A 12,345-nucleotide genomic window follows, 5' to 3' on the forward strand; every position below is an offset into this window, starting at 1 on the left:
ATCTCTCTCTGTCTCACTTTCCTACCTAACCTTACAAGTGAGAAAAATAACTCCTGAATTTTCTCTGTCCAGGACTTTTTGCTCTTAGCACACTCTTCTATTTTTCTGGATTGGCATTCTATACCCCCTGCCAACAATTAAGATTTCTTTCCTAAGCTCCAACCCTGGCCAGGTTGCAGCTTCAAGAAAGACCTATGGAAAGATGGCTGGGGAATAAAATTTTGAATCAAGGCAAATTAAATTAATTGTTAAGAGAGTAAATATGACTTCTTTCTCCCTCTTATTCCCTAAACTGCAGCAGTGAATGAGTTGGGAAGATAGAAGCTATTTGAAAACTCCTTAACTACTTTCAATTTGGCAAAAGAGCCTTTTCTGTTACCTTTTCTTTAGTTTGCAGAATTCCCTGTGGTCTCTCTCACTCTTTAGGCCTTTTCTCTGTTCTGTAGCTGGTCCCTGACAAATTTCCCCTTGTTTTGTTATGCCACAGTTCTCCTTTACTGCCTCAATTTCCCTAAACTGATCTCTTATCTTGCCTCAGTTTCTCTGGCATTGCAGTTCAAGGAGTTCAGGGGCTATAGAATATGAATAGATTCTCATTTTAAGGTGTCTCTTAATGCAGAGACAAACACTTGGCTTGAGAAAAACAGCTTAATCTCAACACCTGAACTCCCAATAGAATTCCAATCTCTTTCTCTCTACTCATCCAACCCCCAACTTTCTTTCCAGGAGTCACCTATCTCCAATTAGGGTCTGACTTTTCTAAATGCCCTGACTGTCTAACGCCCCTATACTCAACCCACTAAAGGTTGGGTGGGGCAGAATCTTTTGTCTTTCAACTGACCTACAGCTGTTTGCTAAGAACCTAGTTAGCCTGGGGCTTAAGGCTAGCTGCCTCCCCTTCCCCCTTGCCTCTTGGAAAATCGAGTGGGGAGGATAAGGGGGCCAAGTGGAATTCCTCCACACCCACCTTCCACCAAGGCTTGGGTTTGGCAAAAGATTCCAAGATAGACCCACCTTTAAGTTAATTGATCTATTTTTAAGACTTGTTAAAACAGTTTAACTATTGCTGTATCAGAGAAACTTTAACTATTGCTGTATGGTTGAGGGATTTTAGGAAATTTCCTAGTCTGTGATGTATGATCTGATAATTTCTGTACAAAGGGTGAGGAAGGAAACTGATTAAAGCTGGTCAGGAAATTTGGAAAAACTGATGTATTTTTCTTAGGCATTTCTGCCCTACTTCCCATTTCATTAAGTTCAGACTGAATTGGAAATTATTTTACTCTTTGCTTAAAATTTACTGGACTATGATTTGCTGGGTTATGTTTTAACTTTGAAATCCCTTATTCTTATTCTTAAAGAAAAGCAGCACAGTTAAAAGATTTCCAACACCTTAAAGTGCATTCTTATCTTTAATAGATATTAAGGCCTCTTGCTTCCTCTGACTTCTGAGTCCACACCCTCTAATCCCCATCCTGGGAGAAATTAGCTTTGGCTATAATCTTTTGTTCTCAGCATTTTCTCCTCCCCTTTAAGAGTTAGATGGGCTATCAGCATTCTATAAGCAGCCCACAGAGGGGACCTGATGCATTTCCCCCTTCCTGAATGTCACTATTTCCACCCTGGAGGACACCCCACTTTTAATCTGTTCCCGAGATCTATTTTCTCTAGGCTTCAAACTTTGGATTCTCAGCTGCCCTTCAGCCTGGAGAACGTTGACCGGACAACTGACTGGGACACCCCCTAGATGCCCTGCTGCCATCCCCCACACACCTCCTGGCATAAAATCCCAAATCTCTGTAGTCCTTATCAGCTTGAAGCAGTTAAGAGGAAATCATCACCCCTTTTCTCACATGTATCTGAAGGTGACTGTTTAAAGGGGAAAAATGAAGAGGGGACCCTGCTACTCTGAAGACCCTGCCTCAAATGAAGGACACTGCCCCAAATCTTTTTTTTAAATGAAGTTTTAACTGTTTGAGGGGGAATTATGTGGGTTAAGATTCCTTTCTAATTCCCAGCCCCCATGAATTCTAGTGGGAGATATCCAGGCTCTCCTAGCCCCCATCAGATCTGAGCTAACTTGGGCTGTTCCATCCCCCATTCTAATGATCTGTTCAGCTTCCCAACCCCCACCTCAAGAACAAATACTTCCTTATCTAAAAACCCATTGAATTCTATTCAAAATCTAACCCAGGCTCTAACCCTGGCTGAAACCCAGCCAGGAGCCAACCTGGGACAACACTCAGGAGCCCTTTCAAAATTACCAAAAGGGCCCCCCCCACCCATTATAAAAGAGTGAAACTGGAATCCACTCTTGGCAGAAGTGACAAACACGGCATCCTTGCACCTGCCATGTCAAGGGTTTCTGCCCACTGGTGCCAGCCCTGCCTCTGGTGTTTTTCTACCTTTTGACCTTACTTCCAAACCCCACAATAAACCTCTTTTATTAATCTAGGTTTTCGGGTCTGTAAATTCCTTTTCAGGGAACTCTTGTACCACTACTTGACCTCATTTAACTGTATCCTTGCGCTGAATCCAAAGGGGTTGTAGAGGAGCTCTGTTTGACTCCCTGCACCCCGAACCTGCCACTAGACCTCAATTAACTCTTAATTTCATTTAGATACTCCTTATCTAATTCTCATCAATGTGATTGTGATACTTTTCATTTTTCCTAGGAAAATGTGCTTTTATATTCTTTGACCATTTGTCCCCTGGACAAATCAATGTATTTTCTTTTACCAACTGAAATCCAAGATTCATTGGTAGCCTGTAAGAGTCCTTTTATTTGTATCTATTCATTACAGACTCTTATATTTTTTTAGTAGCAGAGGATCTGAAATTTCCTCAGTTTTATTATTCCCTTCCCTGATATTATTTACTATCCCCTGCTGTCTCCTGTCCAGTCTGGTGATATCTGACTCAGTTAGGTGGTTCTCAGTTGACATTTGGTCTGTTGCTGGAACTTTAATAAATAATCTTCCCAGTTCTGTAAGATATGTTGTTGTTTTTTTTTTGTTTGTTTGTTTGTTTGTTTTTATTCCACTGGCATAGCCTTTGAAAATCCAGAAAACTGGATACCATGATAAGATGTTCTGCAGGAACCTTAAAGAAAAGTGCCAATCAGTGACTTCTTTGAAATGAGTATGATTCCAGACAGGATTCTCAAGTGACAGCCACATGTTTTATTGTCTTTTATTTAGGAATCTCATTATGGAAGCTGCCAGTAAAGATTAATCTATTTTTAATAGTTATCACTAGTTTGTGAATGTTTGCATTCAAAATTAAGCTATATGTTTTTAATCTTCTACTTAAAATGAATATGTTATCTCTTCTTCCAATTGTGTAATCACACAGGTAAGGGCAGTGAGAATACAATAGAAATTTATATACATATTGGTGATAAGGAAATGCTCCCTTAATAAATTATAGGTATAGAATTTTAGTTTTTCTCTAGCCATCCCTCCCATTCATACTGATAAGGAAACTAAACACAATAATTATAGATTGCTTTGCTTATTGCACCCAGTTAATAGGAATAGAATATATCCATTGTGTGTTGCTTCATGTTAAATAACTGCTAAATAACTAGACTATAGATATTTTTAAATATATAAATGTATAAACTAGCCAAAAAATGCAACATGTTTATTATAAGGAAGTTTTTCAGGGTAAGATTTTATATTTATAAAGGGAAGTTTGATTTGCTATGGATCAAAAAGTAAGTCTAAAGGTAGAAGTGATGGCCTATTATTAAAATCTGAATGAAAATAAATATCGTGTTTTTGTTATTGTAGTTGTTGTTTATACATCACTAGACACTATTTGAAAATATCCAGATATTGTATATTTCATCTGTATTTTCTCTCTTTGTGTCTGTATGTTTCTGTGTGTGTCTCTTTCTGTTAGTCTCTGCATATCTGTCTTTTTGTATCTTTATTTCTTTCTCAGATCTTTTAGAGTTTTATTATTATTCGACAATTCTACATATGTCGCCATGAAAAACCACTCTACATTTTTCTATATTAGCTGACCTTTAAAGACTTTTGATTTATATTTTTCTCTGAATGTGTATTTTTTTTAAACTTAAAACTAATATACAAATATTTTTGCCTAAATTGCACATGACAATTAATACTTTGAGATTCTTTCTTGCCTGCTGCTTCATTAAATAGGCAGATACTTTGTTCTCAAAGGATTAAGAAAATGAAGGATTAGTCAGGAGTTCAAATCCAACCTCTCAGACACTTCATTCTTCCTAGCTTTGTGACCCTGGGCAAGTCACTTAGCCTCAGCAACAACAACAAAAAAGAAAAGAAAATGAAGGATTGAAATTGATGTGAACTGTAATATTCCACCAGTCACTTGTCTGTACATAGCTGAACATTCTTATTTGCAAATTACATCATTAAAGCTTTCATTTTAAGTTTTTTTTTTTTCCTTCTGCCTCTCCCCGCTTAACATTTCTTATTAGACATTTCTCTAGAAGAAATGTCTGCCTAAAATAATTTCTGCCTAAAAATAATTTTTTTTTCTGGAATGCAAAAAATATTTGATGAAGCAAAATCTGGTACTTCCAATATTAGACATTTGTTTTAGCTTGAGACTGTGAGAAATGACACTTAATTAATCTTCCTTTTTTTTTTTTTTTCAAAGAGCTTTGTTTTTCCTTTCAGATAGAATGTGTCCTATTTAATTCTAAAGATATGTTTTGCATCCTAAAATATTTGCAAATGAATTCTACAAAAATGACATTATCAAATTAAAGTTTCTGGCATATCTGTTAAGACAGTAAATTCATACTAGCTTTACCACTTTGTTATTCACAGAATTGTGATATGTAATGTGATAACCCAGGATCAAGAGATCCAAGTTATAGCCCAGATTCTGTCAGTAACATGTTTAATAATATAGAGCAAATCATTTACCTCCCTTGACTTCAGTTTCCTCGATTAAGAACAAAATTGATTTTTATTGGTGTCTTTTTTATTTTTATATTACCTACATTTCTCTGAGTATTCTACTTTCTATCCCTCCCTAAACATCCATTATTACAAAGAATTTGTAAAAGGAAAAAAAAAATTTAAATCAGCAAAACCAATCAGTAGAATGAAACAATTTGACATTAGAGTAACTAACATTCCATACCCACGGACTCCTATAACTGCCAAGGAGGCCAGATTGATATCTTTTTACATTTTTTTGGAATCAAGCTTGGTTTTTGTAATTTCTGAACATGCAGTTTTATTTGTTGTGTGTGTGTGATCATTCTTTCCATTTACATGCTGGTGGTCATGGTATTTATTGTTTATCTGACTCTACTTAGTTCAAAGCCATTCTGTGAGTCTCTGTATATGTCATGTTTGTCATTTCTTACTGCATATTAAGATTCCATTACAGTCAGAATTATGCCTTTGTAGATCCTAGGAGGAATCCCCTTCCAAACAATGAAGCCAAGGACTCCTGGATCTTGCCATTAGCCCTGCAATTGAATTCTTCCTTATGTATTGTCTCCTCTCTTATAATATATGTCCCTTATGGGGAAAACTGGCTTCCCTTTCTATTTGTATTCCTGTCATTTAGGGAATTGGTTAACACATGGTAAGAACTTAATAAATGCTGTTCTATTCCATTCTATCCCATGCAAATCTAGCAGGAACTAGGACTAAATATTAGTTACCATTTCCCTTTCCTGACTGAAATATCTTTATCTCTCTTGCCTATAGTCCTACGTCCAGATGCTGGATAAAGCCCCAAATGTTGCTTGGTTTATAAGGACTGTTAGGTATATATCATAGCCCTTTCAAGAACATCATGGTTTAAACTTCACTTATGGAAATCCCAGTGTTATGAAAAGCAATTTTTTTCTGTCCTCCCCTCAATGTCCCATCAGACCTTCAGTGACCTCAAGCCTGCAAGGATCAAATGCTTGCCATCTTTGCTTTTCACATACAGATTTGTCTACTTTAATGGAAAAACCTTGTAATGAGTCAGCAGAGCTGGATTCTCACCTCGCACTTTGCCCCTGACTAGCTAGATTCCCTTCAGTGATTTCTTGGATCTGTCTGGATTTCAATGTTTTCCATAAAATGAAATTATTTTTATTATTTTTAAATTGAAGTTTTTTTTTTTTTTTTTATTTATAAAACATATGCATGAGTAATTTTTTAACTCTGAATCCTTGCAAAGCATTCTGTTCCAAATTTTCCCCTCTTCCCCACTCCCTCCCCTAGGTGGCAGGTAGTCCAATACATGTTAAATATTTTAAAATATATGTTAAATCCAATATATGTATACATATTTTTACAGTTATTTTGCTGCACAAGAAAAATAGGATCAAGAAAGGAAAAAAAAACTGAAAAAGAAAACAAAATGCAAGCAAACAACAAAGAGTGAGAATGCTATGTTGTGATCCATACTCAATTCCCATGGGTGTAAATGGCTCTCTTCATCACTGAACAATTGGTACTGATTTGAATCATGTCATTGTTGAAGAGAGCCATGTCCATGAGAATTGATCATTTTATAGTCTTCTTCTTGTGTATAATGATCTGGTTAGCATCAGTTCATGTGAGATAATTTTCTATGACCTAGGTTAAATTAGGTTTTTCGTAATGTTATTGTACTCCTTCTATTTATCAGAGTTTATTTAGCATCTGAATCTTTGGTTAACCTCAAGGGAAGATTTTTTTTGAGACATCTTGAATACTACATGTGGAAGACATTGCTATTGGAAGTGGAAGTGCTATTACAGTTCCAGCAGATTTAGGTGGAGCACAAAGAAAGGAGTATACTAGAAAACAAGTGTTTTTGCAAATAGTACAACCCCGGGCACCTTGTCTAGAGAGGAGACTACCATTTCTAATGTCTGTTTAATCCCTTTACCTCCTTCCTCATCCTCTCTGTCACTTTCCCTTCAAACCCTTATGGAATAAGGGATTTCAGATATCTTTGAAGTATGAAGAAACAGTGAACTCTGAACTCCTGCTCTAGGGAAGAAAAAAACCCCATATTCTCCACAGAAAAAATGTGTCCATGTTGGTGCCTGGGACAAAGCATCCTTAATCTTAGTTCTAAAGATTATTGATTGCTTTTTCACTTTAAAAAAAAAAAAAGGAAGAAGGACTTATGAAATAACAGCTTGTGTTTAAGGATACAGCCCTTATATCCATATAAACACAAACACACATACACACAATTTCTGAGTGTTGACTTGCTAAGTCTTAGGGGTTCTACTGAGCTGAGATGGGTCTGCCTCTCAATTTGAATTTTTAACAGACTATGTTCTCTATTTGGAAAGTTGCGAAGTATATCTGACACCCTAGCAGATCCTGATGCATACTGAAGAAGTATCTGACATTTAAGTTCACCATACCTGCACTTAGTAATGGGGCCGGTTTCTGCAAATAATAGGGAATCTTAGAAATGTTAAATTACAGTGAGAAAACAAAAGGATGGAAAGGATAAATTGAAACTTATGTAAGTAAGCCTGTGGATTTATAGTAGTCATTCTCCTTTTTGTTTCTTGGAAAGTAATCCTATCTCATGGGACATTGGGTATCAGTTAACTAACAAGTGAGCTATATACTTTAGGGAAACAACTAAAGAAATCCTTTTGTAAAAGAAAGCATCATACTGTCTTTAGTAAAATTAGATAATAACCGAGGGCTACAATCTATTCTAAAAACCTCTCTAGAGAAGCATTTTATAATATTAGAATAGATTTAACTATGTGATATATTGTTCTATATTTAAGAAGAAAGGTTGATGTTTTTATGGATAATTACCTATTGTGTTGTGATAAAATAAAAAACATATTAAATATACAGAGATACAATTTTAATTCTTATATCATTCTGGGGTAAAATTACAAAGCAGGTGCAAATGCATGAGTGATCAGTACAGGATGTGAAAGAAGTTTTTCTATGCAGTCTATACTAGTCGTATCAAACGCAGATAGAAGTGGAATCCTGTAGCCACATATTGACTTAACCCCAAATTAATGCCTTTATGAACCCCAAATTAATGCCTTTATTGTATTGTATTTTTATTTCTAATAGTTCAGCATTTCTCAATTATACATTTTCATTTGCTTTGGTCTATACTTTTGATTATGTGGCCAGTGGGCATGGAATTTGACAGCTCTGCTCTATACCAATGAGTCAGAATTGGGCATTTTTCTGTTTTCCAGCAGTGAAATGTACAAAAATTCTGTGGGTATCCTGACAACTGACTTGTGTGAGGACCAACTCTTTCCCTAAAACTGACTTTAAAGACTTGTAAGTGTGATACCAGTGAAAACTGGAATAGCTAGCCTAGGTTGATTTGCATCTTTCCATCCTGGGGATTTGTACAGAAAGAGATTTTGTTCACACTTCCCAAATGTTAAAGGCACTCACTGAAATGCCAGAGCCCAAAATACATCAAGCATATATACCATCCATCCGTCCACAAGCATATACACATATACGTGTGTGTGTATTTGTACCACATGTACCTAGTGACTTTATGCAAAGGCAAAATCTAATTTGGGAAATCGATTTGAATCACTTTGGTGTCTAATGGTTTGCTTTCCAATTTTTCTCTTTTAGGAAAAACTTGAGATAATCTCATCAGGATCATCAGCGAGGTCCTTATAGACATTAAATTCAAAGGATACCATGATGACAGGAATGAATGGAAATAGCTCTGAAACAACAGCATTCAATCAAGTGGCAATGTAATTTTTGCATTAAAATTTGCTGTCTTTCTTAAACTAACATAGCTTAAAATAATGGCAATTGAATTAAATGAACATTTTTGTTTTTCCCTCTAGTCACTCCAGGCATAATTTAGTAAATGTCTCTAAGTGTGTGCCAGTCCTACATCCTTTTCAAGCCATTTGTTTGAATACATGTGACATACTGGGTGTGTGGCCCTGGGTAAATCTCTTAGCATTTCAGGTTTTAGGTATTCCTCTAATAGTGTAAATTGCTGAGAACATATTGATCTGCATTGTTAGAGGGAATTTCCTCATCTGGGAGTTCTTACACTATTGAAATCACAAATCTAAACCCTGTTCCTATTCCTTTCCATATTTCAATAAGAATTATAATTCAATGAATGCTGCAATTTCTATTTAGACAAACGTTTCATAAAAGAGAGATGGTATATGTGAATAGTAAAGCCATCCTACTGCTATTATTGATAACAATTATTTTTAACAGCTACTAACAGTTAACTAATTAACAGTTACTTTTATTTAAGCTAATATAATTTGTTAACAATTATAAAATAGTAAAACACTCCACTGATATTGATAAGTTATCATTAATGATCACCAAAATTAGTTAATTATATTTAATTCATCAGCTATTATTATTAGGTGCTAGAATTTGTTAATAATTGCAAAATAAGAAGGTATGCTATTATTGGTAACAGTTATTATTAACTAATTAACAGTTATATTAGGTACTAGTATTAGCACTATAATTTATTAACAGTAAAATAGCAAAGCACTTTACTGCCATTATTGAAAACAATTATTGAGTTATTAACAACTCAATAAGTTGTTATTAGTTACTATTATTACCTATTGTAATTTGCTAATAATAGTACTAATTAATTATTGTTATTGATGCTAGTAATAACTACTTAAATTTTTACAGCATTTTACAATTCACGTTTTTCATGTTATTTTGTCACCAAATCATTATCATAATGTATATACACATATATGTGTATATACACATATGTATATATGTATATACACATATAATATAACATATATCTAACAATCAACTTAAAAATCCTTTACTAAAGCTATAAAGTGTATGAGAACATTCTGATGTATGTCCTTCATTCTACCACAAGGGTGCAGTCACATTTTAATAAGAAGCTCCAATGTTCTTTCCTCTGTACATAGGGACTCTGGATTTGGGGTCAGGAAACTTGAATTTGAATACCATCTCTGCTATTTAAACTTCTGTGACTCTGTGAATTAGGAAGTTCATTAGGCTCCTAAGGTCTTTTCTGACTTTATAAACTCTTGCTATACCAAAGCAGAACCTGAGATATAAACCAGTTCTGCTGAACTCCCTTCATCTTTCACTTTCCTCTTCCTCCATTCCCACCCCCAATTAGGCAGTCTTTTTTAAAAGGCCATTCCATTTCTTGCATATTTAGTATATAGTTTAAAAACACATAAGTTTCATGTATTTGTTTTGTTTGGTTTTAGAGCAGTGAAAATATATCTAACTACTTGTCTCAGAGTCAGAACAGTACTCTACAGATGTCACAACTTCTAAATCCTACCTTCCTCATTTATAAAATAAGAGCCATACCTTCTGACAAGTAAAGACCACTTGTAAACTTTATATTAGTGATATGATCTGACATTAGAAATTAGGCTTAACAAAAAGAGAAAGAAAACTTTCATTATCCATAATTCTGTGATCCAAAATAGATTTGATTTTCCATAGCAAATTGAAACTATCTGCTGATTTATTTGAAGATAATTGTGAAAGTCCAGTTGATTGGAGCTTTGCACTTTGATATAAACTAAAATATTTCTTATTAAGTGTCCTTATTCAACCTAGTTCTATTCCATTTTTGCACTTCTGTGGGGGCAGGTAGCCTTGAATCTTTCATCTGGCTTTATTCAAATTTTTTTTCCCATAGCTTTGAGCCTCTTATGAATTATTTTGGGAGTGAGCATATGTCCAGCTTCATAATTTTATAAAATAAAGTTAGTTCTTTGAAGGCTCATTTTCCCCCCCCATTTTTTTTGACACTGAGTGGAGACTGTCTTATCCAAGATAGAAATGCAGCAACTGCTTATGGGCTTTAACCCCATTACTGATCAAACACTGACGTTTTGTCCTGGATCATTTTGCTTTCTCTTTAGGCACTTGCTCAGTCCTGGGGGTTTTGCCATATTGGTGTCTGAAATATTGTGGACATCTAATCTACTTTATCCTACTCTAGCTTTTAATTCCCAAACTCAAGTGATCTACTAGTCTCAGCCTGTTTTAGGGATTACAGGCATGTACCACCTAGCACCAACTTTCTATAATGAAATACTATTTATCCTCTTTTTTGTGAAGTACTCTTAAAATTAGTATTTTGAACCTTCAAAGTCCTTATATTTTGGGGCATTTTTTGCATGTTATACCAATTTTAAGTAAAAATGTTTTTTTTTTATTTTGTCTAAAGTCTCAGACAGTCTACTTTTTAAAGGTATTACCTGATGACATTTAAATATTTCTTTTTAGGTCCTAAATTCAATTAAAGCCACTTCTTCCAATTAGTTCTTAGTAAACCTATATAAATCACAATTTGTTAAAATTTGATTTAATCCTAAATTTCTGACATTTTAATTTTAAAGAGAAATTTAGAGTATAACTATGAAAATCTATAGATTCTAAAATATGACCACATTGAAACTAAGAACAAGTATGTCCTATTGGCTCTATGATTGACTGAATACAAGAATGTGAATTAACAATTCTGAAATAACTGAAAGTTCTACTGTATTGGTCTCTATGCTGATGTACAAGTATTATTTTATTTTTTTCCTAGGGACCCTGCATTTCAGATGATAACAGTTATCAAGGAACTAGGTTTAGGCCTGAATATTGTGGGAGGAATTAACCGGAATGAAGGGCCTTTGGTATATATTCAGGAAATAATTGCTGGAGGAGACTGCCATAAGGTAAAAATATAATGAAAAAAATAATAATCTATGTTGATTTTATTTTCATCTATTAGTAGTATCAACTGAGTATCTTCTGTGTTTAGAGGTCTATATTCAGTGCTATTAGAGATATAAGGTAATTAAAACCTTGCCCTAATGTTGTTTTTAGTCTAATGTATGAAGCAAAATGGCTTTGAAAAGTTTATAAATTCTATGTTCTTGTGGAGTTCTGCAGAATGAGAAAGTGACTTCTTAACAATACATCAACATTTTATCTACCATTATTTCTATCACCATATCATATTCTGGTTTATCAGTTTGCGTTCAAAATTAGACTGAAATGAGACACTTGTAGAATCTTTAGCACTTACTGATAGAAAAATTTGCCCAATTGTGAAAGATAAAACAGGGACTGTAGTTCTTAATTTGGCTAACCTTTTCACACACACCCCTCAATCTTCTGCCTTCATCCCCAAAACACACATGGTCACCTATACAGGGTGTGTTAAGTTGTTGGCCATGGGATGTCTATCAGGTGTGAAAGATACTAACTTCACATGGCCTGTATTCTTTTTCATCTGTAGGCTACTAGATCAGGGCTTGAACCTTACATGCAATTCTTCCCCCTCTTCCCCTCTCTTCTGCCAGTCTTCCTTGCCTAGTGGATATTTGTT

The 12,345-nt window shown here is 34.8% G+C and overlaps 1 protein-coding gene across 6 annotated transcripts in view; it reads left to right on the plus strand.

Annotated features, from left to right (window-relative positions):
• The window catches only part of STXBP4 (syntaxin binding protein 4), a 227,836-nt gene that overhangs the window by 20,333 nt on the left and 195,158 nt on the right, over positions 1 to 12,345 (plus strand). For all 6 annotated transcript variants that reach the window (XM_074261824.1, XM_074261825.1, XM_074261828.1 and 3 more), the window contains 2 exons: positions 8,589 to 8,716; positions 11,557 to 11,689. In XM_074261824.1, the coding sequence (XP_074117925.1) occupies positions 8,658 to 8,716; positions 11,557 to 11,689 (192 nt within the window). In that variant the 5' untranslated portion in view covers positions 8,589 to 8,657. The remainder of the gene's footprint in view (positions 1 to 8,588; positions 8,717 to 11,556; positions 11,690 to 12,345) is intronic.

Source organism: Sminthopsis crassicaudata, chromosome 4 (genome assembly GCF_048593235.1).
Source record: "Sminthopsis crassicaudata isolate SCR6 chromosome 4, ASM4859323v1, whole genome shotgun sequence".
Taxonomy (NCBI): domain Eukaryota; kingdom Metazoa; phylum Chordata; class Mammalia; order Dasyuromorphia; family Dasyuridae; genus Sminthopsis; species Sminthopsis crassicaudata.